The sequence below is a fragment of the Genypterus blacodes genome, unplaced genomic scaffold (assembly GCF_046128005.1).
Source record: "Genypterus blacodes isolate CSIRO-AG114 ecotype Tasmania unplaced genomic scaffold, CSIRO-AGI_Gbla_v1 ptg000107l_1, whole genome shotgun sequence".
In the NCBI taxonomy this organism is placed as follows: Eukaryota; Metazoa; Chordata; class Actinopteri; order Ophidiiformes; family Ophidiidae; genus Genypterus; species Genypterus blacodes.
Genome location: NW_027466911.1, coordinates 1,422,437 through 1,449,157, shown reverse-complemented (window position 1 = coordinate 1,449,157; position 26,721 = coordinate 1,422,437). Strand labels below are relative to the sequence as shown.

Below are 26,721 nucleotides of genomic sequence, written 5' to 3'. Positions count from 1 at the left end.
TATATTTTAGTTTTAATCTGTGTGAGATCTAAGAATAATTTAGGTAGAGCTGCTATTTCACCATTTGACTTTATGATGATTCTGTGTGTGTTAGGCATTAAGGGAAAGATTAGAGGAGGAGGGGAGTCTTTAATAAGTGAACTGTAAGGGGAATATTTCAGGACGCTTTTAGACACAACACTCTAAATGTCACTACAAATGCTTCAAAGTGCACAAAAACAACCTCAGTGATCTAATTTGGACATAAATTCTCCAGAAAATCGTTTGATTTTACTACAGAATCTTTCAGGGTCCAGTAACTTTCTCAGGAACTTACTGTCCCAGACACCATTATAGTCTTTAAAGGATGAGTCAATGATTGATATCATTACCTAAAGTCATCACTGCTCAGTTTAACATGTTAGATATTGCTTCTGTTAGGAATGATGCAATGTCTTATTTACTTTTTGGGGTCTAAATTCAGCACAGAGACGATGGCTTGGTGTGATACTGGGATGTTCTCTGGATCTTATAATTCCCATATCTGAGCCGACTCCCCCTCCGCCTCTGCTGGTCTGACCGTTTCTCTGAGCGTTAAGTGAAAGCCCAGGCGTGGTCGGGTTAACAGAGGTGCTGGCAGTTCCACTTGGAAACAGTGTGTATTGTGTGTTTGTCTGGCTGTGTTATAGGTCTTCTGTTCGAGTGGGGGCGGGAACCTCTACTATGCGCCGTCGTCTAGGTTTCTTTCCATTCCAGCTGGGCTTTAGGCAGAGATGCTGCATGGACGTATATGCTGGTCACTGTGGATGTGATGATTTAATAATAACAGTTTCTGATCACGACTCGGGGTGATGTGCAGGGAGAGGATGAGTCACTGCAAAGCAAAAAACAGAGCCGTAATGCTGCGGTAAATCCTGGAGGATAAAGGAAATCTGAAAGGGAAGACACAGGAAACACACACACACACACACACACACACACACACACACACACACACACACACACACACATACACACAGGAGGGGGGTATCTCCAGGAATGCCCTTGTCACAGCAATAGAAACCCAAATCTCTTTTTTCGGTTTCTAATGAAATCCTGTGAGAAAGCATGCATACTTTCCACCCCATCTCCTGCTGCTTCTCTGACTCAGCCACTGCTCCTGTGCAGAACCTTCCAGCCTCAAACGCACACACACACACACACACACACACACACACACACACACACACACACACACACACACACACACACACACACACACAGGTAGCAGCGTCACCCAGGACGTTTGGTCATTTCTACACTTCCATAGAGCTTTCAGTGTTTTTGTCTTCCGGAATGAGTCAATACATCATTTTCTGATACACTGTCGGCCCGAGCCGCTTCTCTTTTAGGATGACACATGTTTCCCCTTCATGGAATTACTTCATTCCGTCAGAGGAAATTTAGGAAATGAGCGCTAAACGCCGTCTCACCCCTGCAGCCCCTCAACTCTCTACGCTCCACCGGCAACATTCTATCTTTTGCCTCCAGCATGGCCTCCCCTCATTAAATTAAATCACTACATGACTTACACACTCGGTGCCGCTCCAAACACACACTCCGTGTACTCCGCAGACTGATTTGGATAACAATCGCAATTATTAACTTAACGTGTAACTGAGTATTTTTGCTGAAGCTTGGAGACCTGCGTTGCCCCGGATACGTCCCACCCTGCGACCCCCCCCCTCACCGTGTCCGACCCCAGCTCGCATCTGAACCCAATTCAACCCCACCTGCCTGACCTATATTCTGCCCCCCCCCGCCCCCCCTTTTCTTTTCCTTTTATCTGTAGGCAACTGGAAAAAGAAACAGGGGAAAAAAGAAAAAGTTTTCCGCCTTTCGCAAAAACCACTGGCAGTGGAATCACGACCGCATACTGGAGCCTCGTTTTGCTGTAACACAATTCAGTACACACGCCAATTATATTATAAGAACTGTTTGATTTGGTTCACTTCACCGGCTCTTATTTTGTCATCTCTGACCTTGCAGTTCAAGACACATAAACTATCCATTTGAAAAAAATAATAATCCTTTGCAGTAATGTAGCAGGCGGGCGGGCGCTCGGGCGTCTGAGTGGGCTTTTAACGGCCCGTTCTTGCGAGTGTGTGATCACGCTGCTATTCTCTCAAGTGCTGTAACTACTGACCACAGCTTGTCTCTCCGTTCACTTTACAAGAGCTGGATGTCTCAGGCCGTTGCAGTCTTCTCCTGCCTCGGGATTGGGATGCGATGAGAGGAAGACGCTCCCCTCAGCTGGGCTTTCACAGCTGTTCACCGTCCTAAAACGTGGAAGGGTTTACCCGCCTCTGACCTGATGCCTCTGAAGTGAAAGAGTGGCTGTCATAGTACGAGTGTGTGTTTAGCCCTCTCTCTATGCTCAGTTCATTAACGAGTCTCCACTGCCAATGGAGTGAAATCTCAAGCCAAACACTGGAAGGTTCCGCTGTCTGACTCCGTGCTATTGTTCCGACGGGTTTGTTTGTTTGTCTTTAGGGAATTTGTTTGGTCGTTGGCCCACAGTAAATTGTCTCAAAATGCAGGCAGACAGACAGACAGACCCCCCCCTTCCACACACACACACACACACACACACCCCGCTGTTGTTTTACTGTATGGGGGCTTCTTGCAGGTCTGGCAGTGGGCTTGGTGAATGCAATTGGCCCGGCTGAGACAGTGAGTCTGGCTCTAATGGCCTGGGTGATTAGAGGTGCTGCTGCTGAAAAACAAATGGAACATAACCCGGTGGATATGTCATAGCCCAGACCGTACTGTAAGAGCCGTTTAATTGGCCCGAGTAACGAACATCGGCGTCTGCATGCTGAATCTTACCAGGGGGCACAGATGAGAAAGTGATGAGAAATGACAGCGCAGAAAAAGGAAATCTGTCGCGATTTGGCTCAATCAACGCCATTAGATTGCAGGAAAAATCTCACAAATTCTCATAATGATGAGATATTTATAGGTCACCCTGGGCCCTCATCTGTGTCTGAGCGATGTGGACACTAAACAAAAGAGAATCAGCGTAAAATTCAGCTTGCTTTGACTTTCTGGGTTGAGTTTATTTGGCTACGGGGAGGCGTGCGTCAGAACCGCGAGAGCAGATCCGACTTTAATGCATAAGGCAACAAGATAAGAGGGCTGCACGTTGTTGCACTGTGAGCTGGACGGAGATCTGGCCTCTGCCCAGAGCCCTGGCAAAATAAATGTTGCTCGCTGACAGACAGTTTGGCTGACCCAGTTTTGATAAATTCCAAAATGTAAATGAAACCAAAGGGGCAGAGTGGTGAAAGGGGAGGGAGGGAGGGAGGGAGGGAGGGAGGGAGGAGCGGTCTTTGCAGAGGGAGAGCGGCCGAGTCCATCGCTCACTTCTCAGCAGATAAGGTGGAATACTACACAGCGATGCGTGAGTCAGGCTGGCGCGCGCCGGTGCCGCCGCTGCCACCCAGGCCTCTTGAGTGCCTCTCACCTCGGGCGTGCGGTCAGGGAGCAACCCTTCCTGCACATTCCTGAGGCTGTGGAAGATAATTGCTGTGGTTTAAGAGAGGGAGAGGCCCCCGGAGCAAAGACTTTCAACCAAACCTCAGTCGCCCTGTACATCCTCTCTCTCTCTCTCTCTCTCTCTCTCTTAACCTAAAGTTCTGACTAGATAAGACGCCACCAAATCAGTTTGGGTCCCGGTGAGCACTCTTCAACGTGTCGCAGTAGTTGTGACATCATGAAGGAGTTGCTTCCTCAAAAAGGCTGGTTGGACAACTAAAGCCAGGGCGAGAACTTGGTGTGGTTGAGTTTACGACAAGGTTATAGGAGTGGCTTCAGTGGCTGTTTTTGGTGGTTAAGCTGTGGTGTCCCAACAGGAAGTCACCAGTGTGATGTCATAGAAGTCAGGTTCACACCCAGTTCCATTAAATCCAATTTGAATTCCCCTTTCAGGCAATGTGTGTAAGGTGCTTTAACAGCAGAAAAAGCACAGGTAAAGAAGAAGAGAAGGAACTCAGTTAGCTTAAATCCTGCTGCCGGAGGAACCATGCTAGCGTCTGATGAGCCTTGGTTCCTGGTTTCCTGGGCCTAAAGTTCCTGAAAAGTTCACTGACGTTGTACTTGAGAGCATTTCTGGTGATATGTGGCCTTGCTTTGGTGTGTTTTGCCCCAGGATGTTGTAAAATATACACTTTCCTGATCACTTATTAAACACTTCCAAGTTCCTTCTCGGAGCTTAATCTCTATCCTCTCCAGTAACGGCTTACATTTAAATTCTAATCACTGTGCTTGGAAAGGCAGCTCATTGTCTGCCAGCTTCCCATTACGTGACGTCCATGCAAAGGGACCGAGCGGTGTTATTGTTGTACTTTGTGTGAGGTATAGTAGAGCTGCTGGTGATTACTCGGAGGCCCACATTTTTTGGCTCCAGATCGGTGTTTGAAGTGGAGGTTGTCCCGTGTACACTCGGCCCCCACATGCTCTTCTTATTAACCTTCTCCAGGAGCTATTGATGAGCGTCTGGCCGAGCTGAGAAACAAATCCCGGCTCCGTTGTCCTCATAGGTAAAGGGAGAAGGAAGTGCGCTGTAATGCGGTGGCTAGAATCACTCTTTTGAAAGTTCTAGACATGAAACGCAACGCACAGGTAAAACTCTACTTTCCCCCAGCAGTTTCACGACTAATTAAACCAGAAGTGTGTGGAAATAAGTTCCATTTGCAGTTTGCAGAAGTGATTGCTGGGAGATTGAGTAGATGTTTCCTTTCAGCTCTTTCTGAGCAGACTCTGAAGGCTATGGTTTCTAAAAATGAAATGCCCTTTTAATTGTTTGAAACAGTTACAGTATCCTTTTCCCTAACTGTTCAGTGACTGCAGTCCATGTGGTTTCTTGTACTCGTGGTTTAATTTTAGCTAAATGTCAGCTGGCATTGAATAATGCAGCAATGTAGCAGTTTTAATGAATCTGAAAGAAAAGACAATAATTGTGTGGTTTCTGGTTTGCTTCATGAGAATTTCAATATTATAATTTCTTTACGTGCAGTAAAATGTTCAGTAAATTTGATTTATAAATGACAGTGGTTCTACAACGTTATGATCCCGGCACCACCTTTGAGTAAAGGTCAGTGTCGCCTCAGTAACAAGCCACCAAGACAGAGAATCATCTGCAGACTGAAACTGAAACGTTTACAGTACGTGGAAGACAAATACACAACAAAGATATGTATGTATATCAAGTATAGAGCTTGAACGGGGATTGAAGTATTGAACCTGTCTCGAACCTGCGACAAATGTAACATATTGCCCCCCCCACCGGAGCGCCATCCAAGAGAGTGCTATGCTAGCTGTACGAATGACATCAACACAGCAGCGCCTCAAGCTCCATACCACAGTAGAGAACCGCTGACATGGGATAAATAGTTGTTTATTCCAGCGGTGGAATAAATCCAGAAACCCTTTACTTAAATACAGTTAGTAATTCCACAATGGTAAACCTGCATGTCCTGCATTTAAAATTAGCTGCATGTAAACTTTCTTTGTACTAATTGCACAAAACCGTCCCCGTGAGAGCGTTCCACATTTATCTGGTACATGTTCTTTTGGATTCTCAGGCCCTCACAACAACTCTTATGGCCTCAGTAATATCTCTGAGTAATTCCTTAAAGATTACACCTCTCAATGAAGCTAAAGCCATTTCATTTTGTTGTTGACTTTGGTTAGAATCACTAATGTCTCACGCGTCATCGCCTGGGCTTTGATGTCGTCTAATAACACCTTTTTAAAAGCCTCATCAAGGCCGCTCGTCTCTTCTCTTCTCTCCCCTCTCTTCTCACCTCCTGTTTTCAATGCACATTCCTGGCGACCTTCGTGCAGCGCTGGCGTTCCTCTACACAGGTGCACGCGGCAGATAAAGTGATGTGCAGCCATGATACTACAGGTCAGACATCGGCTGCCGATGAAGCGTTTAGCTCATTACTCATCTGGCGAACGTTGGAGGAATATGTTCTCAGTCTGTGTAAATGTCACAGTGAATCATAATGCGTTTAAGCCACTTCTCACCTGCTTTTTTTTTGTCCTACAGTAGGAATCCATTAGAGACTCTTTTACGCCAGCTGTACATCATGTCATTACTGCTGTCACACATCTGTCGGCGCCCGTGCATCGGCAAGTGCAGTTTCAGGCGAGGGCAACACTGTGGGCCTTCACTGACTGAGGGAGGTTAATCATGTTTTCATAAACACACTCTTGATGTGGTCTTGGTTGATCTGCCATATTGTCCGTGCTGCTGACTGCCGTGACACGCGGCTCAGAGCTCGCAGCGGGAGAGGACTGTTTGGAATGCTCTGGCCTGACATGTAGTGAGTAATTAGCCCTGATTGATAAAAGATGAACTGCCGCTGCTGCACCAGTGGGCCATCTGGATACACACACACACACACAGACACACACACACACTCGTGCTTACACCCACACACTCTCACGCACTATGCACACACAGCTGCACCTGGGAATTTTGGCTCATCTACAGCATATTCACAATTTTCATGCCCCTCCAGAGGAGACGGGGAGGGAAAATCCATCACAGAAGCTGCAGCCGCTCATCACACAAACTGTCAGACCAATTTGATCTAAACACAGTTAGAGGGGATTAGGTGGAAGTAATTTAAAGAGCTCCAGATAAGTCAATTCAAGTGTTTTATCCAGATAAGAGTCACGGAGGAATCTGACCGCAAACATCTTTTTTCCTCCTCCTCCATCTGCCAGGATTACGCAAAAAGTTACAAACCGAACTATAACTCAAGGAATCAAAGTCCTGGGTTCCCTGGGTCCATCTGCATCCATCCAGAGAGGCCACACCCACTGGGACCTGACTAGAAAGTTTCTCCAAAACAGTTGTTGTGGATTCTTTAAAAACTTGTTTCACATTGAACACGAAACCTGATGGTGGCGCTGTAACAGTTCAAAGCTCAACTTTGGCACTGGAAACGATAGAATCAAACGTTTCTTGGTTTGTCAGGGGATCGTCTATCGTCTATCTACATGTACTTATGCATCTCTGATCATCGCCACTTCAGCTCCTACTAGTACAGAGTTCGTAAGGGAAAACCTCAAAAAAATGAATCGTCTGAGGATTTCCCTCCAAGACCGTCAAGTCTGTCGTCAAACGGGCCTCCCCAAGCGGTTCCACCCTTGACTCTTTATGCCTCGACTTCCCTGGCGCTGTCAGCTCGTGTATCATGTATGGTTCAAGCTGAGCTCATCCTGTTGCCGCGTGAGACCGTTTGCTCGCTGTGTGGGGACGGCCGCTGAGACGCTGTTAAGAACTGACAGACCATTTCGCTCTTTCCTTCTCGCCACCGCAGTCTTTAAATGGAGCTTTTGTCCGTCCAGCAGTGTTTGTCTCCCTCCCCCCTTCGGCTCTTTTCTTTAACAGAAGCCCTACATTTTTACTGCCCCCCCCCCTTAGCCCCCTTCCAACCCCCCATTGAGCTCCCATGGCTCTTATTATGTTCTTATTTATGTATCCTGTTACAGATGGAAGTCGTGTCAGAGTCCAGTGAGTTAGTCTGCTCAAATATTTTTCTTCCAGTTCAGTCTGCCGAGCTGAGGACAGAGTGGACCGCTGCTGTTTTTCAACGTTTCTGTCTTCACCCAAGTGTTGTGATTTCTTCGCCGTCCATCGCCGCGGTTCCCTCGGTCTTTGCGGACATTTTTACGCGTCAGGTCGGAGCCGTGCCGCTCAACCGTTTCACGCGCATTCCACGTGTTTGTATTGTGCGTGTGTGCTTTTGTTACCAATGCAGGAGAAAATGCAGTTCATCTTTGATTGCATTCAAAATGACTGTGCACCATTTGCATACATTTACTGTCGTTACAAGACTTTCCAGGAGTCTCAGGTCAGGTTTCAGCTGCTTTGAATAGAAATATCACCCATGCATGTGTGTGTGTGGGTGTGTGTGTGTGGTACTGAAAGTTAGATGTTTACAGTGTGAGAAGACACCCACGTAGAGCTGGAGTCGGGCTATTCCTGACCGACCCCCCCCCATCCCACATCAATTCTTTAATTAAAAGAGAATAATAAACTGTAACATCCTTCCCTGAAAGCCAGTTTGAGGACGATGACTTTCCCACAATAATATCATTTCCTTAGATTTGAGTTGTTTGGATTCTCTGCAGAAATTTCCAGAGTCATCCGGTGTACCACTTGGGGCGGTAGGACGAGTTTGAGAACCACTAACCCAATACACTCTTGTAGAACGCTCCCCCCCCCCCCAACAAATGGCAGATGATTAACTCCCCCTGTCCTCTCTCTCTCTCTCTCTCCCTCTCCCTCTCCCTCTCCCTCTCCCTCTCCCTCTCCCTAGCTCTTGGACAGATCATGCTGTACGTGGACGGTATGAACGGTCTCATCTCTCACAATGAAACCGTCCAGTGGCTCTACTCCCTCGCCGGGTCAAAGGTAAAACCAAACACGCAGTATCTCCGCCGCAGCTGTCACTCTGTTGTAGAATCATTGTGAATTAGTGATGTAGCTCACTTCCCTGAAATTGAATGCCACCGAGGTCACCTCAGCTGCCCTCTAGTGGCCAGGTTGCCGTACAACAGGAAAGAAAGTACACAGGCTTCTTCTCTCGCAATGATGTCTATTTATCTGTTCTTACTTATCCGTCTTCTGCCTGTCTGTCTAACATTTTTGTCTTAAGAGTTACTGTTACTATTATTGACTGGATGTTCTCTCTTTTTCTCTCCCGTGCTTCACTTTGTTTTATTAAAGAGTGTAAGTTTCCTCATTCAATCAGTCGCCTTCATTTAAGTATTGCACTGTCCCCTATCAATGTTATATTCTGCATATTTGTCTCGTCTGACTTTGGTAGAAGCATTTTAAGTATCGCGGGCAAACACACACTCAGTTCAACCTTATTTCCATCTGTTTGTAGTTTCGTCTGGTGGTGAAAACGGCGCTGAAGCTGCTGCTGGTGTTTGTGGAGTATACAGAGTCTAACGCCGCCCTGCTCATAAAGGCCGTGGATGTCGTGGACACCAAAAGAGGTGAGAGCGCCGACGAAGCGGCCTGGAAGGTTCAAACAAGGTGAACTAACTGAACTCGCAGTGGGAAACGTGGACTCCTCTGCTGCTGCTGTGATGCACGGTCCAGGCACAGCTGTAAAGGGAAAATCTACTCTGGTATTTGTGTGATTTTTGGATGGAAAGCTTAATATTTGTAGCCGGAAAAAAACTGCAGGAAATCAGAGTGTCAAGACTTAAAAATTGATATGGGGGTCATGATGAGGCGACACGTTTTGGTGTCGATCCATCGAAAGGAGAAACCGACTGCGTGAGCTCATCGGACTTTTGTTTGGGGTTTTGGTCCAAACGAATGAGTGTGTTTTATATAAATGTAGGGCTTCCAGTTATGAATAAGAAAATGTCCCTGTTGTTCCATTATTCACCGTCTGTGGAGCTGCTCCAGGATTTGTCTGCGCGGATGACATCATCACGTTTCAGTGTTAACTCTCTGCTTTCCAGTTTGTAATGGAACTAAAGCTGTCAGCAGTGTCACATTATAGAAATCCTGTCTTTTTAATTCAGCTATGGAGCCTTCTGCAGTTGTTCAGGTGACTGCAGATCACACACAGCTTCCTGTTACACAGTCAGATCAGTTGTTCTGAGATCGAGCGAGACTTATAGAAAGCGACTGTAGCTCTCGCCCATGGTGGATTCAGTTACCTGTCAGCTTCACGTTGTTACCTCAGTGTGCAGCAGGGGGTTGAGTGTGTCTGTGTGTGTGTGTGTGTGTGTGTGTGTGTGTGTGTGTGTGTGTGTGTGTGTGTGTGTGTGTGTGTGTGTGTGTGTGTGTGTGTGTGTGGAGGGGTCGGGTAGCCCTCTGTCTTATCCGGTCTCGGCTGCTATTGCATAGGAAGACTAAACCCGATCCCCGGTCTCCTGATGAGGAGGAGAAGGCCGGCTTGACCCTTGTGGCTGGGAGGCCTCAGAGCTGCTACCTCCTCTCGCTGGTGATCAAGTCACTCCATGAGCGGCCCTGCTCGCTCTTCCCCTGCTGCTTTCACACCTCTGCTAGTTGAAGACTGCTATGACTTTGCCGTCCTTTAAAATCCATGAGACAACGTTTTGTTTTGGTTCTTGCAAGGTTTTTCTTTCTTTCTTTGCGGTGAATTGGCGATAGGTCGGTGCAGCTGTTTGAGTTTGAGTTTTGGCTTGTGACAACGTTTCGCACACTTTATGATCCTGCAGGCATCAAACTGTGGTCGAACATCACGGAGATCCTGGATGAGAAGGATGGAGTGGATACGGAACTGCTGGTGTACGCAATGACTCTCATCAACAAGGTCAGTGATGCTGCTTGCCGTGTTTCTCTTTCACCCTATTCACGCTCACACAATCCTGAAACTGAATGATGTACGTTAATCTGAAGTTTGACTCCTGATCGGATCTGGGCCGTGAGCGCTCGTCCACAGCCAAAGACTCACTGAGGCCCTGTAGCAGCAACGGCAAAAGAAAGATTATCCTCATGAAAAATGGACGGGGGCTGAGCGCTATCATGTGCAACAACCCAACACCTGCCACATTCTTCATACTGTGCCTGAAAAAATGGGATCTGATTACGCAAGGGACGCAATCCAGATGACAGGAATGCATACAAATGCTAAGAAATAAATGATGCGGTGGAGTCTTGACCAGAAAGCCTCTCGGGTTACAGATCACATTTCAGCACCAGATAGAAATCAACAGGTTTTTCCCTCCCTGGCCATTGTTCCAATTTTTTCTTCCCCTCACACGCAGTTAATCTAAAATATGACAAGGACGACGTGTTGTGTAACCCTAAACATGTGTTTGTGTGTCAGACCCTGGCAGGCCTCCCGGATCAGGACTCGTACTATGACATGGTGGACTGCCTGGAGGAGCAGGGGATCGAAGGCATCGCCCAGAGGCACCTGAGCAGGAAGGGAACCGACCTCGACCTCGTGGAGCAGTTCAACATCTATGAGGTTTGGGAGGCCGACACATAAATGAGCCTTCATCATGTCCATCACCAACATTTGGCATAAACTGATACTAAGCTTGTTCCCTCCCGCCCCATACACAATAACCCAGGTGACGTTACGGCGCGAGGACGGCGACGATGAGACTCAGCTGCCTCCCAGTGGCCGCAGGGACCGCCGGCGAGCCAGCGTGGGCGGCACCAATGAGAGGAGAGGGCTGGAGCGAAGACGCAGCCGGAGACATTCGCTCCAGAACGGCAGGGGCCACGCTTCTGCCCCGGGGTCGCCCAGCAGCTCCCACAGTCACACCAGCTTCCTGTCCTTCAGCGGGAGGCCGGTGGAGGACATCAGCGAAAGGTACGTGACACCGGGGTCTTAAAGGTTCAGCCAAGAGTTGTTGTTGTTGTTTCGTGCTCGGATTTGGATTCAATTTTCCCCCTGTTAGACCGAAACACAAAAGATTTCTGGATCCAGGCTGGACTCTTTTTCACAGGAAACGGCTGGACTGCGAGCACCGTATTGTGTTTCAGTGTCTGAGACTTTTTCTATCCGGAGCCAACTTAGAGAATTTAATTATGTAGCCATTTAAAGAAAAGCAAATAAAAGGCTCCTGTTGCAAAAGTGACATTTACATTAATATTCCAGCAGTGGAAGAAAGCCTGGACCTGTAATGGAAATGGGAAACTTCTGTAAACACACAGATGCCCTACACGGACAAAAGTAGTGGGCCACCTACACATTACACCTACAGGAGCTCTTTATCACATCCCATTTTAAGTCCATAGGCATCAATATGGAGTCCGCCCCCTTTCCCCTTAGCACCTATAACAGCTTCCACTCTTCAGGGAAGGCTTCAACCTCAACCCCATTGAACACCTTTAGGATGAACTAGAACGGAGATTGCGAAGCCAGACACTCTCGTCCAACATCAGTGTCTGACCTCACCAATGCTCTTCTGAATGGGCAAAAAGTGTGGAAACTGCAGCAAAAAAGGGTGGAAGTGGGTAAAGATTAAGGCTGGGGATGGGTTAGGGTTAGGGTAAGAGCTTATGGTCAGAGATTCGTGGAAGGGCGAGAACTAGAGGTCTCAAACTTGGTCCAAAGCCATTTTAGGCTCCCACAAACAAATGGGAGTTGGTTTGGGGGATAAACCACAAATGCTGATGCCGACATATTTAGATACAAATAAGTAGCAGATAATCAATAACTCCCACTAAGGGACTAGTAGTAGTAACACACCAATATTTCTGATAGCGCTCAGGTTGTCAGGTGTAGTTAGATTCCGTCCAGCAGGTCATACGATGCCAGTTCAGCGTCTTCCAGTCTGACACACACACGAAATTGGAGACCGTCCTTTGAAGATGGCTGTTTTCCACATTGTTAATGGAACCCAGGCATCTGAGAGGAATCCCTAATAGCGAACGAGCCACAGACTGACACATGACGACGTACGCCAGGCCCCTGTATCGCTCCAAAACACGCAATATATCACCCACAGCTCCGAGAAGGCTTTACTCCGAACGTCCTCAGGTGCGGTGGCTGGGAGACAATTTTACTCTGTTGAAAGTTGTCAGAAGTTGCGTTTTGCATGTCAACTCTCTACCAAACAAGCTTAGGACATTGTCTCGACCACATATTGACTACTAATCTTCTTGTGCCTCCTTCAGTGCTTTCTCTCTCTGCCACCCTAAACCCTTGGCTTGCCTCGCCCTCTTCTTCACACGCATGCCTCTCTGTGTCTGTCCTCCATCTTTCTTGGGCTTCTTTCTCTGCTGCTGCTACTGCTACTGTGTTTTCATGGTGTCTTTGTCCAACATCTCTTCTCTTCCCTCTCTCCTGCCCGCGTCCTCCCTTTTTCATTCCTCGCCACAGAGAAGAGGAAGAAGAGGAGGAGGAGGAGGACGAGGAGGAGGAGGGAGAGGATGGGAATGAGAATGAGGAATGCAAGGAAGAGGCAGATGATGAAAGTCATCCAGCCACTGAGTCCTCTAGACAGGGAGCGTGCAGGTATTTTAGGTTTTTCCCAGGTGTGACTTCTTCCCATTCCTTTAGTTGACAATGTGATTTTCTTCTTCTTCTTTTGGACCTCTACTCTTGTATGTGTCATCCTAGTGTGGCTCCAGCCGTAGCGGGCTCCCCTAACATGTGTTTGAGTTTAAAATGTGTGGCCAACGTCCTACCTAAAGCCAGGGACGGCGATGCGGAGGGAGAGTATCTCCGCCTCAGGACCGGGGCGTCTTCTCCTGTGTTTGTCGCACCAAAACAGAGGACCTTTAGTCTCGGCACTCTGCCTCCCCAGCGACCTTTGAGTAGGGCGCCCGGCCCCGCGAACCCCCCGATGCGGCGTCACTGTCCGTCTACCCTTACCTCACTGCCCATTCCTCCCTCCCATCCTCTCCCTCCATCCCCCGACTTGAGCCAGAGCCCTGTGGTGTCTGTCGGGGCCGAGCAGAGTGAGAAGGGCCGCGGCAGAGAAAGGCGCTACAGGTAGAGCGTAGGAGCTACACTTCATCTCTCTCATGTTGCCATCTGGACTCCCATTAAAGCCTCAGCACATAAAAACACACCTCCACACCTACAGGCATTAGTACAGAGTCAAAGTGCTCTCTGTTGTAAGATTGTGTCCCGTGAGGTGACTCGTATTGCACGTAGCCTAGCTTCTGCTTTAGCTCTCTCCTTCCTTTTACGGAGGAGATGATCGCAGTGGCTAGTAAACATCTTTGTTTCCCATCAGATGCGATGTATGTCGCATCTGCCATCTCCTACAGTTAACACAGGACAAGGTCGTAATAATGGCCGTGCACGTCTCAGTGAGGCTTGGTGTTTCTGCAGAGCTCTGGTGTAACAGATATGGGATAGAATGTGGACCGGCACAGCTGAGTGTCTAAATGATTCTGTGTCCTCTATGCAGTCAAAAGAGAGACGATTAAAGCTCCTTAAACACTTTTTGTTCACTTTTACCAGACATATTGTGTTGCCTGTGTCGGCCCCGTTGCCCCGCCCTGTCTCACCTCCTCGCCTATGTGACTAACACGTTGTCCTTTCATCTTTACCCGACTGTACCTCTGTGTGTGTGTGTGTGTGTGTGTTTTCTCACTGTACCTTCCGTCTTCAGTCTGACAGAGGCGTCACACATAAACCACTCCCACATATCTCAGCCTGCTCCAAAGCCCTGCTGGGCACAAAGGTAAGAAGAAGTTGAGACGGTCTGAAGATCAATGCTGTTAGTGTGGCGATGGCATAGGTGTACAAATGGATCTGATTGGTTGTTCAGGCTCACAGACTTGTTTCACACTGCCTGACAAGAATTCCAGAGAGATTCTGATTGTTCTACCAGTTGAGCAATCAGAATCAAAATGCTTGAAATGCTCGTTAGCTCGTTTGTGTTTCCAATAAATAATTTAACCCTTTGTTTTCTGTATTTTTATGAATGCAGGCTGTGCTGTTCAAACTATTATAGGAGGAGATGTGCAGAATTTATGAAAAGTGTTTTGTTGAGCCATTACATGGTGCAGTCTGCCTTAGCTGCCCCTCATTGCCTTTTCTGTGTCACTATGGGACACTACTCTGTTTGTTACAAAACTTGTTATCCTTTTTTCCAGAATTGGCGCCAATGGCTCTCCATACCCTGGCAGGCACCAGGCTGCTACAACGCAACCCATCCATCGCTTCAGCACTTCAGCTCCCGCTACACCAGACTCCAAATCTGACAGGTTGGCGTGTGAACTTTTACTTCACGCGTAAATGAAACCGAAACCCAAATGAAAACTCAAAACAACCACCCCAATGTTAACAATCTCTCTCTCTCTCTCTCTCTCTCTCTCTCTCTCTCTCTCTCTCTCTCTCTCTGTCTCTCTGTCCTATGTCCATGTGCAGGCCTACTTTGGGGGGTTTGCTCACCTCCTCCTACAGGCAGCACCAGGAGTCGCTGGCTGCAGAGAGAGAGAGAAGACGCATGGAGAGAGAGGAGCGGCTACAGAAGATCGAAATGGAGGAGAGGAACCGCTTCAAGTGAGTCTGAATTCACAAACTGGACGACTACCACTGAATGACATCAAGTTTAGAGTCACAATAATGTTTGGTTGAACAGAAAGCATCCACAGCGCTCAAGCATCCACGACAGCTCACTTTCCTATTCTCTCGTCCTTTTTCTTCACCTCATTTTCCTCTATTTTCTTGCTTTTCTAACACGGGAAAAAGAAGGTGCACAATAGGAATGATAGAATGAGAACACAGGAAAAGGAGGTGAAGTAAAAGAACAAGGTGTTGCAATCGACCCCAACGTCCTGCAACATGGAAGCTCTCGCTCTTCTCACCCAGCAAACAGAATGAAGGTCCGGCTCTGAACTCCTCCTCATTCTGGAAGACACGACAAAGAAGAATTAGTTTATTGCATTAAAACAAAGCCGTATAAAAGGTGACAGGCTGGTGTTTACAGCAGGGGTCCTTACTGAGGATGGAGCACGACTGATGGTCCTCACAGAGGATGGAGAAGGACTGGGGCTCCTGCTAGCTCCTCCTAACAGCGTGGGATCCACAGGTGCAGGCCATGGACACGCCAAAAGAAATGGAATGAGAGAACGACACGCAGACATCGTTTTTTCTTTAGTTTTAAGAGACTTTCAGTGCTTTTGCAATCGGATAAACTCACCTCTCACCACTTTTTCCCTTTATGCACATTTCTTTAACATTTCTTTGACTGTCCACGGCCCTGCATGGGAAACCCTGAGAACCATGAGAACTTCCTGAACCTAGGGATGGATTATGGTCCAAAAAAGCAGGGAAAAAACAAAGAACCAGCAAATATTTAACATCGGGCAGACGAGGAAAATTCAGTACCAGTTGTTGCCTGAATGCAGAAAGAGCACAAACTACACGTAAGATGAACGGATGAAAGTTTCCCATGTTTCTATGTTTTTGTTGTTTGTGAAGTGTGAAACTTGTGGAGGTTATTGAGGGTTGAACACACTCTAACCGGACACAATACACATGGGGAAGGCAGAACATTCCAAGTATTTTAAACTCCCGATACCTGAAAAACCGTGAGATATTTGAAAGCGCTGAAAGCCTGACATCTGAAGACCTAAAAACAAATACTTGAATGGTTTCACTGCATGAAAGTTGGAGAAAGATCGAAGCCGGAAAACGCAAAATTTTTCAGAAAATATGAAAGATATGCACACATAAAGTCGTCATAGCGATAATGTCCTGAATATCTTGGACAGGTCGACGTTTGAACGGTGTCTGTAGGTTGAAGTATGCAGAAGAAGTTGAATGCCAAAAAAAATGTACTGAAGGGAAACAGAAGGCAGAAAAGCTGTGTCAGCGGAATCTCCCAATATTTACTCACTACAAATGATTTCTTTAACACATTTTCTTTGTCTCTTTCCCTTTCAGTCGGGATTATGTAGAGAAGAGGGACGAGGCCAGGCAAGCGCGAGAGGAGAGGTGAGCGCTAACGTTTGCGGGGTTCACACGGATTCCTCGTAACGATGCAGATGTGAAGATATAAGAGCATAAATCTCTGAATGTTTGCACACGCTTTGAGATCTTATTTTTACAATTGATAGCAGATGTAAAGTTGAGTTGCACCCGAGGCCTGGGGGGGGCTGAGTTATGGGTGTCGGGGCCCCTGCAGGCCTGCTCGGCATTAACACGTCCCAAAGTTAACAGGACAAGTGTGTAATTGTGTTTTGGCAAGGTTCCGCTCTGTGCGTTTGTCTCTCTTTTGTGTGCGCGACACCATTTTACAGCTCGTACATTCTCTCCCTCGCCTTTTTATTGTTTCGGTTCCCGCGAATTGGAAAATGCTTTTAGTCGAGTTGTAAATAGTTTTTGAATCCACATCAGCAGCCGCTAGGAAGAAAAAAAGGTTGAACAGCATTTTGGCAAATGTTAAGAAGGATGTCATCAGTCATCTGAGGCCTTACAGTAAAACCATTACAGCTCCGTCTGACCATAATCACCCTGAAATAATCCATAAATATGTCCTCAATGTTGACGTCTCTAAACGCTTTCATGAGCTTGTATTTAATTTGATCTTTCTGCTTTTTTTAAAACTCCACTCAGACAAGAGATCATTTAATTCCTCTGCGCTTTGAAGACGGCATAGTTTTCAAAATCATCCATCAGGGGTTTTCAAAGGAGTCACGCATGCTGAACTCTGCCCTCTCTCTCTCTCTACCTCTCTCTCTACCTCTCCCTCTCTCTCTCTCTACCTCTCTCTCCCTCTACCTCTACCTCTCTACCGCTCTACCTCTCTACCTCTCTCTACCTCTCCCTTACCTCTCTCCCTCTACATCTCTCTCTACCTCTCCCTCTACCTCTCTCTCTCTCTACCTCTCCCTTACCTCTCTCCCTTTACATCTCTCTCTACCTCTCCCTCTACCTCTCTCTCTCTCTCCCTCTCTCTCTCTCTCTCTCCCTCTCCCTCTACCTCTCCCTCTACCTCTCTCTCTACCTCTCCCTCTACCTCTCTCTCTCTACCTCTCCCTCTCTCTACCTCTCCCTCTCTCTCTCCCTCTACCTCTCCCTCTCTCTCTACCTCTACCTCTCTACCGCTCTACCTCTCTACCTCTCTCTACCTCTCCCTTACCTCTCTCCCTCTACCTCTCCCTCTCTCTCTCTCTCTCTCCCTCTCCCTCTACCTCTCCCTCTACCTCTCTCTCTACCTCTCCCTCTACCTCTCTCTCTCTACCTCTCCCTCTCTCTACCTCTCCCTCTCTCTCTCCCTCTACCTCTCCCTCTCTCTCTACCTCTACCTCTCTACCGCTCTACCTCTCTACCTCTCTCTACCTCTCCCTCTACCTCTCTCTCTACCTCTCCCTCTACCTCTCTCTCTCTACCTCTCCCTCTCTCTCCCTCTCTCTCTCTCTCTCTCCCTCTCCCTCTACCTCTCCCTCTACCTCTCTCTCTACCTCTCCCTCTACCTCTCTCTCTCTACCTCTCCCTCTCTCTACCTCTCCCTCTCTCTCTCCCTCTACCTCTCCCTTACCTCTCTCCCTCTACATCTCTCTCTACCTCTCCCTCTACCTCTCTCTCTCTCTACCTCTCCCTCTACCTCTCTCTCTACCTCTCCCTCTACCTCTACCTCTCTCTACCTCTCTCTCTCTGGCAGGTACAAGGCTGTGGAGAGGTTGGCGGCAGAGGAGTTTGAGCGAGAGCACACCAGAGCCCCAACAAGAGGACGCACGGAGATCACCTTGTGTTTGAGTCCCACTCCCTCCTCCAGCCGCTCTGCGTCTCGCTGCGTCACGCCGTCATCCGTCCTCTCGCAGGAGGACGCGGCTACCGGTGCGCCGAGGACCCCGACTAAAGGTGCGTTCCAACCATTTATTCCATCATTCCCGCTCAAGAGACGTGAAAGTAGTACCTGTTGGACTTTTGGGGGGGAAGTGTAATGTGTGGTTTGCGGGGGAAAGGAGGAAACAAGATCCACAGATATAAAGGATTGCGATGAAACGGCTTCATTAAGTTGGTAATGGAACGATTTCCCTCTAAAGGGTTGTAAACTTCTGAAGCACTCTGAGACACTAATGAGTCACGGGCGTACACTTTGATGATTGCTTGGTAAATGACTTCTACGCTCTGATACGGCATGAATTTGAAACAATTTGTCACCGCCATTAAGCATCTGTCGGGAAGTCATTTAGAGCTGTTTGGATTATGAGCAGGAATGTTTCAGATAATACAAAAAGCAAAAAACAAAAAACAAAAAGCCTTCTTACATTTTCGTCCATTTGTTGTGATTTCTCTTCCAGGAACAGATCACGTCTCCGAGCCAAGCCTTGACCCACAGACCAGAACCAAAAGTCCAGCGCCAGAGCTAACGGCGTCAGAACCGCTTCCCTCCAGGCCAGACCAACAGCGGGCAGAGACAGAGTTGCTCGCGGAGACGGAGGACGTCGCCGATGAGAATGCAGCAACGGAGCCGGAGTTAGATGAAGAAGCGGGAGCGGAGGAAGAGGAGGCGAAGGCAGAGGGTGTGAACGAGGTAACGGGGGAGGAAACGGAGGAAGCGCAGCCAGATGTGGAGATGGACGTGGAAGAGGAGGACTGTGAGATGGAGCGGACGGTGGACAGGGATGTAGAAGACGGAGTGCTGTTGAGTGAGAAGGAGAGACAGAATGAGGAAGTGAATGAAAAGGACAACTGCTCTGCGTCCAGCATCTCCTCAGCCAGCAGCACGCTGGAGAGGGAGGAGCGGGAGGAGAAACTCACCAATGACATCCACGCAGGTATGATATCACGCTAAGATCCAGAATAATCATCAGGGTTTCTGTCAAAATGAACTTAAATCACTGAAATTGTTCCCATGCCAACAGGCCAATGGACGCAGTGCACTCAAGATGCAGATGTGGACGATCAGTGCAACAAAATACTCAACAGCAAGCGGTTCATGCTGGACATGCTCTACGCTCAGAAGGCGACCGAGGAGGAAGGGAACGCAGAGGAAACGGAGAAAGAAAAGTGTCTGTGTGAGACAGAGAAGGAGACGGAGGTCAGCGACTCGTCTGTGACGAGCCTGGCCAGCAGGATCTCCACACTGGAGGCCCACAGACAGGCCCGAGAGGAAAATGTGAAGAAAATGGAGGTGGGACATCTGGACAACCAGGGTAGCGTCCGGGCGGTGGCAGAGAAGTTTGGAGATTTGGTCAAAGCCCTGACGACGCCCCCGGAGTCAGAGGCGTTAAAAGAGCAGCAGCAGAATCAGACGGACAAATCGACGACGGCCGTGTCGTCGTCTTTACCCGCCAAGAAAGAGTCGGACCACATCTGGGATCAGCTGATGGCGGTACCCAGGGAACTGCGCATCAGAGAGATGGACTTCACCGATCTGAGGGAGGAGGACGACTTGGACATTCTAGATGTTGACAGCGTGATAAAGTCCAGCGACCTCATACCGCCGCCGCCCCCGCCCCCGTGCAACGCCGCCCTGCCGCCGCCCCCGCCCCTCTTCGGGTGCCCCCCGCCTCCCCCCCTCCTCCTCCTCGGCAAAATGATGCCCCCGCCCCCGCCGTTCATGGCCCCCGTCCCCCCGCCCTCGCCTCAGCTGAATCGAGGGGAGGCCCCTCTCTTTCAGAAGAAAAAGAAGACCATCCGCCTCTTCTGGAACGAAGTGCGCCCCGTGGACTGGCAGTACAAGAGCCATAAATTCTGTAAGGAGTCCCTGTGGTCCAAGCTGGAGCCAATCAAAGTGGACACATCCAAACTGGAGCAGCTGTTTGAGTCCAAATCAAAAGAGCTGCCAGTAACAAAGGTAGGACCACATCAGAGAGAGAAACTTTTACTGCTTCAATTTCATTTTCCCTGCATTGTTTCCCTGCAGTGGCTCAGTTTGTCCTGTAGGTTGTGCTGCTTTGACTCTTTACTCTTTATTTAGATGTTGTTGATGATTAAAATGAAGCAATGATGATTTGATTTGAGGGATTTTTTTTTTAAACTTTAATCAAGTAAAAAAAAAAAAAACATTTAGAAATTGTAGCTTCTTAAATAGAGACTTTATTAGCTTCATAGTCCTTTAAAAACTTTTTCACTGGCAAAAATGTTCATCTCCCAACATTGTGATCTGTGGTAAGCTGTTGTTTGTTTGGAGATATAAATGAATAAACTCGTAACACTGCACCTTCCTGCATGTAGAAGTTAGATATGTTAAACAATGACTTTAAAAAATGAGCGATAAAAATCCACCATCCACATTAAACCTCTGCTTTTTCTTTGTATCTACGTAGAAGACAGCAGTCGACGGCAAACGACAAGAAATCATAGTCCTGGATTCCAAACGTAGCAACGCCATAAACATCGGCCTGACCGTCTTACCTCCTCCCCGCACCATCAAGACCGCCATCCTCAACTTTGACGAGTACGCACTGAACAAGGAGGGCATCGAGGTGAGCCGTACGTCTGCGCGTGTGTGACGTATCCGTCTGTAAATATACGTCGAGAGCGGCGCCGTCAAACAAAACCCCAGTCCGCGCTCACGCCGTCCAAAACAAACACACATTTTCTTGACGGATATTTACTCAGCACACCGAAATACAATGACCAGACGAGAGAGATTGAACTCATCTAGATGGGATTGCCCACAGCGCCGGCGTATCGTGTGATTTTCTCGTCGGACGTCTGGCTTCTCGGCGGCTCTGGTGTAATGAATCACGGCCATGATTAAAGGTTAAACACCACATGCATATTTTCAGGTTGTTTTAAAAACCGTAATGTTGCCTTTTGAAGGACTTTGGATCAGCGGATTGTGAGTAATGTTGCGTCTCTTGGGGATTATATAACCGCTAGTTTACAGACCTTCTCCTTGAGTTGTTTCCCAGGAGAGGAGTCTTTCTCTCCGCCTACTTTCGATCAAACAACAATTGGAAAGGTGGAAAGTTGAAGGTGCCACGGGAGTTAGCTGGAGTCGATCTTAGAAAAACACAAAACAATTGTCAAAATCAGATCCTCTTCGTCTGATTGACTCCCTGATACGTGCGGTTAGAAGCAACACACACATCCACCCAAGAGTCTGAGATATGTTGACTCCATGAATGAGGCACTAACCCAGCTTCTCTCTCTCTCTCTCTCTCTCTCTCTCTCTCTCTCTCTCTCTCTCTCTCTCTCTCTCTCTCTCTCTCTCTCTCTCTCTCTCTCTCTCTCTCTCTCTCTCTCTCTCTCTCTCTCTCTCTCTCTCTCAGAAAATCCTGACCATGATCCCCACTGAGGAGGAGAAGCAGAGGATCCAGGAGGCTCAGCTGGTCAACCCCGACATTCCCCTGGGCAGCGCCGAGCAGTTCCTCCTCACGCTCTCTTCCATCACCGAGCTGTCGGCTCGTCTGCAGCTGTGGGCCTTCAAGATGGACTACGAGGTGGTGGAGAAGGTCAGGGCCTCTTTCCTGTTCTGCCGTCATGGTGTAGCAGCTTCATCGCACCTTTGTCACACAGACATCCATTACTGAGGGTGTTACAAAACAACTAATAACAATTAATAAGTATTTGATCATTTAAAGGTGAATTATTGTTCCCTTTTAAATAAGATTGTGTGTGTGTGTACATAAATCCATTTCCTGTGTTGTTCTCTTACACACACACACACGGTTGTTCTGTGACACACACACTCACACACACACAAGGTTGTTCTGTGACACACACACACACACACACACGGTTGTTCTGTGACACACACACACACACACACACACACGGTTGTTCTGTGACACACACACACACACACACACACGGTTGTTCTGTGACACACACACACACACACACACACACACACACACACACACACTGTTCTGTGATTTGGTGGATGGTCGGTGAGGTGTTTTGTGTTTTCTCTGTGTTTTCTTCAGGAAGTAGCCGAGCCTCTGCAGGACCTGAAGGAGGGGATGGATCAATTAGAACAAAACAAGACACTGCGCCACATCTTGACCACACTGCTCGCCATAGGCAACTTCCTGAACGGCACAAATGTAAGTTAATATCCAAGACAGGCGGCCGCACTTCCTCTGTTTCCTCCCACGCCGCCCCCACCCCCTCCCTCCCTCCGTCCACAGATTTATTTGGCAGGGATAACAGTGGGCTCTCTGTGTGTGTGTGTGTGTGTGTGTGTGTGTGTGTGTGTGTGTGTGTGTGTGTGTGCGTGCTACAGTAGACATGCTGTTCTCATACAGTAAAGAAGCTTGTCAAGGCCTCTGCTGAACCTGGTCCTGTCTGTCTGACTGACTGGAGGGAGCGGCCTGTGTGTGTGTGTGCCTGCCTTTGTGTATATGTAACTGTGCGTCAGTGTGTGTGTGTGTGTCAGGGATATGAGAGCCAAAACGTGGCAGGAGGAAACGTAAGCATCATCAGCATGAAAACAAGCAGTTCCCGTCAGGAGCGGCTGCACTTACATTGTGCAGTAACCCGTTTAAAGCTGGCAGGAGAACAAGGCAGCTGCTGCTCATGATGGCGTCCGGAGGTTCTTTCACCCCGCTGCGGCGAGCACAACAATCGCCCGGGCCTGAAGCTGATTGTGGTTTCTGATAATCACAACCTAATGAATCTCCATATCTACTCCCTGCACTCCATCAGTCCCCTTTTCTTTTTTTTCTCCCCCTCCACTACTTTGCCAAAACGGAAATTCACTGCAATTTGGTTTCTAGAGCATTGCGGCGGCTTTTTAAAATCTCTAGACAAGTTGTTTCCTCGTCGCACATTCTCAAGCGTGTCGCTGTGTGTTCCCCGCATCTCCAGGCGAAAGGCTTTGAGCTGAGTTATTTGGAGAAGGTTCCAGAAGTGAAGGACACGGTTCACAAACAGTCCCTGCTGCACCACGCCTGCTCCATCGTGGTGGAGAAGTTTCCCGACAGCACAGACCTCTACTCTGAGATAGGAGCCGTCACGCGCCTGGCCAAGGTACCAACGTTCACGCTTGAAAGATAAGAGTGTGTTATGTGTGTGAAGTCACATAGCTTTGAAGGGCGTGTCCATTTCCTCTCTGCCTTGTCTTCAGGTGGATTTCGACCAGCTTCAAGAGAATCTGGCCCAGATGGAGCGGAGGTGCAAAGCGTCGTGGGATCACCTCAAGGTCATCGCCAAACACGAGATGAAACCGGCGCTGAAGCAGAAAATGTCGGATTTTCTAAAGGACTGCGCGGAGAGGATTATTATTCTGAAGATCGTGCATCGACGGATAATCAACAGGTTTGTTCACGTGCAGGTCACGACCCCATGCTGCTCCTGAGGGTTTGGTTGGTTTTGCGGAGAGAAAGAGGTCGGACAGCATTTATATAATAAGTGTTTCTGCATCACTGATATTCCCGCAGGTTTCACGCCTTCCTGCTGTTCCTGGGTCACCCCGTGTACGGCGTGCGCGACGTCAGCATCCACCGCTTCAGCAAGATCCTGAGCGAATTTGCGCTGGAGTATCGCACGACGAGGGAGCGCGTCCTCCAGCAGAAACAGAAGAGAGCCAATCACAGAGAGCGGAACAAGACCAGGGGGAAAATGATTACAGATGTAAGTGGAGAGAGAGAGAGAGAGACACACACACACACACACACACACACACACACACAATCTCTCACACACACACAATCTCACACACACACAATCTCTCACACACACACACACAATCTCTCACACACACACAATCTCTCTCACACACACACACACACACACACACAATCTCTCACACACACACACACAATCTCTCACACACACACACACAATCTCACACACACACACACACACAATCTCACACACAATCTCTCACACACACACGCACACACACAATCTCTCACACACACACACAATCTCACACACACACACACACCTTTTTGCGCTCTCAGTATCTGTTGAACAATGTGATCAGTCCCCCACACACTGGTTACATCCTTAATCTGTTTAATCATCAAATGAGGCCACGTCAGGCACATGCATTTGTAATGACCTCAGCTCAGCCACACACACACACCCCCCCCCCCCTTACTCACATGTATAGGTTACTGTAACAACAAGCAGTCAGTTGTTTGGAGTGTATCCCGCTCTGTGGCTGCAGTGGGCTAAGTAAGGCCAGACCAAACAGCTAAACCCAGAGGAGGCAGCCTGCCTGGCCTCCACAGAGAGGCAGCAGGGCCCCGCTCTCTTCAAAGAGACCCTAACTCAATCACTGTGTGAAAACTCAAACCTTTGGGCCGTCCCTGGAGCAGAGAAAACAAGACACACACTGGAATCGCCCGCTCTTCTTACACAGACGTGTGTGTGTGTGTGTGTGTGTGTGTGTGTGTGTGTGTGTGTGTGTGTGTGTGTGTGTGTGTGTGTGTGTGTGTGTGTGTGTGTGTGTGTGTGTGTGTGTGTGTGTGTGTGTGTGTGTGTGTGTGTGTGTGTGTGTGTGTGTGTGTGTGTGTGGATCTTTTTCTACGTTTGCCGAAAAAAAATTGATGTTTCTCTTTTTTTTTCGCATTTCCTCACCTTTTACCTGTGTAGAGTGAGGATGAAGATGATAGCGAGGTAGGAGTGACAAGTGCATGGGAGTGTTTTCTGTTGTGACTAACATTCACAAGTGTGTGTTGTCATGACTTTGAACAATAGCCGGCGCGTTAACGAGGACACTTACAGAGGACGAGTCATTAGTCAGACTGACAGGCCCGGTGCAGGAATGAGGATGCTGCAGGGTGGTGATGATGATGATGATGGTGGAGGGCCGGGGGTGGGGCGCTGTCAGTGGGAGTGTTGACTGACGACGGAAGAAGAGCCGTAGCTCAGTACTTCCTGGAGAAAATGAATCCTTGGTAATGGACCTCAGGGGGATTCAAAGGTTCACGCCCCGGAACCTGAATGGGGCCCATATGAGAACCTGAATGAGGCCCATATGAGAACCTGAATGAGGCCCATATGAGAACCTGAATGAGGCCCATACGAGAACCTGAATGAGGCCCATATGAGAACCTGAGAGTCCCGACCAATGTGGCTCACGCTGACACGGCAGTAATGTCAGTAAATCCCTCAATACATATGTTTGAAATCATTTATCAATAAACACAACTTTGACCAGAGGAGCAGGATTACAAAGAGGATCAATCACATTTCAGATCATAATCCATGTTGGGAGGATTTATATCATTTGCAGATTTTAAAGGTTTTTGGTTAACATGTGTTATATTAATATACAGGGTTAAATTACAACCAATGCTATTAAACGTATGGATGAGGATACATTAAAGTGGAAACACTCACCAGACTCTCATCCATGTCTCTGATTGAACTTGTCTTCTGTTTTGAACACAACTAGAGCAGATTTAGAATAAGAGACATAAAGATCTGGATAACGAGAAAACACAATTTGACGTCTGGAGGCGTGTTTGTTTGAGCACTAATGTAGACTTTTGTCAGTGTATGTCTCAAGCATGTGTGTGTATGCTTGATGTTAGGCTGATGTTGTTTCTGTGTTATTATAAACGAGTTAAACGGCTTCAGCAAAACCCTGGTGGAAGGTACAAAATCGTTGTTGAAAATGCAGTTTTTGCAGTGTGAAGAAATTGTCTTGAAATGAAGTGCTGCATCTGCAACCAAACTGAGAATGAAAAGTTTGTGTTATAGGGAATGAATCAGTTAAGAGCTTTGACTGACCTTTGTTTCAGGCTGGGTTGTGCTCGTGTCACTGCTTCACAGCCCAGATGAGCAGTGTGACTCTTCTGTCTGACCTCTGTCCCCTTATGAGCAAAATCCCCTCTCTGTCCTCTGCACAGAACGGGAAATTTGGCGGCGCCACATCAGACGGACAAGAGAGCCAACCTCAGGGTATCCAGACTGCTGAAGACGCAGCGGAGCACGAGAACATGAAGGCGGTGCTGAAGAGCAACCTGCACGGAGGCGAGAGCGGGGGGGCGGCGTCCACCGTGCCGGGACTGCGTTCACGCACCAGAGCCGGAAGCACCAGAGGTCGGTTTCCTCCTCTACTCTACGCTCTTCCTCTGCCACGATCAAGCCTTTACGTCATCATCATCATCCCAGCACACTTCTCTACTTTCCTCTCTTTCCTACAGATTATGCTCGCCTCTTAATCCGCTCTGATCTCATTTCTCAGGGCGTATTCCCCCATGGTGCACTGCAAGCGACGACCCGGTGAATTGCACAGATGACACAGCAGATGAGATCATGGAGAGAATAGTGAGGTCGGCCACGCAGGGGCCCAGCCAGCGGACGCAACCTCGCGAGAGACGACGGTCCCGAGCCAACAGAAAGTCCTGTGAGTTAT

General features: G+C 48.2%; 2 protein-coding genes across 2 annotated transcripts in view; one reads left to right on the top strand and one right to left on the bottom strand.

The window, feature by feature from the left end:
• The window catches only part of LOC143008753 (CXADR-like membrane protein), a 249,425-nt gene that overhangs the window by 170,700 nt on the left and 52,004 nt on the right, over positions 1–26,721 (bottom strand). The gene's annotated exons all lie outside the window — the stretch shown is intronic.
• Positions 1–26,721, top strand: part of fhod3b (formin homology 2 domain containing 3b) — a 79,450-nt gene that overhangs the window by 49,686 nt on the left and 3,043 nt on the right. Inside the window, exons 6-24 of the mRNA XM_076160619.1 lie at positions 8,358–8,452; positions 8,931–9,042; positions 10,246–10,340; positions 10,857–11,000; positions 11,107–11,351; positions 14,597–14,707; positions 14,871–15,005; positions 16,392–16,442; positions 18,112–18,311; positions 18,755–19,231; positions 19,319–20,253; positions 20,726–20,884; positions 21,677–21,859; positions 22,334–22,453; positions 23,217–23,378; positions 23,476–23,666; positions 23,789–23,981; positions 26,213–26,405; positions 26,551–26,712. Coding sequence (XP_076016734.1) covers positions 8,358–8,452; positions 8,931–9,042; positions 10,246–10,340; positions 10,857–11,000; positions 11,107–11,351; positions 14,597–14,707; positions 14,871–15,005; positions 16,392–16,442; positions 18,112–18,311; positions 18,755–19,231; positions 19,319–20,253; positions 20,726–20,884; positions 21,677–21,859; positions 22,334–22,453; positions 23,217–23,378; positions 23,476–23,666; positions 23,789–23,981; positions 26,213–26,405; positions 26,551–26,712 — 3,963 coding nt within the window. The remainder of the gene's footprint in view (positions 1–8,357; positions 8,453–8,930; positions 9,043–10,245; positions 10,341–10,856; positions 11,001–11,106; positions 11,352–14,596; positions 14,708–14,870; positions 15,006–16,391; positions 16,443–18,111; positions 18,312–18,754; positions 19,232–19,318; positions 20,254–20,725; positions 20,885–21,676; positions 21,860–22,333; positions 22,454–23,216; positions 23,379–23,475; positions 23,667–23,788; positions 23,982–26,212; positions 26,406–26,550; positions 26,713–26,721) is intronic.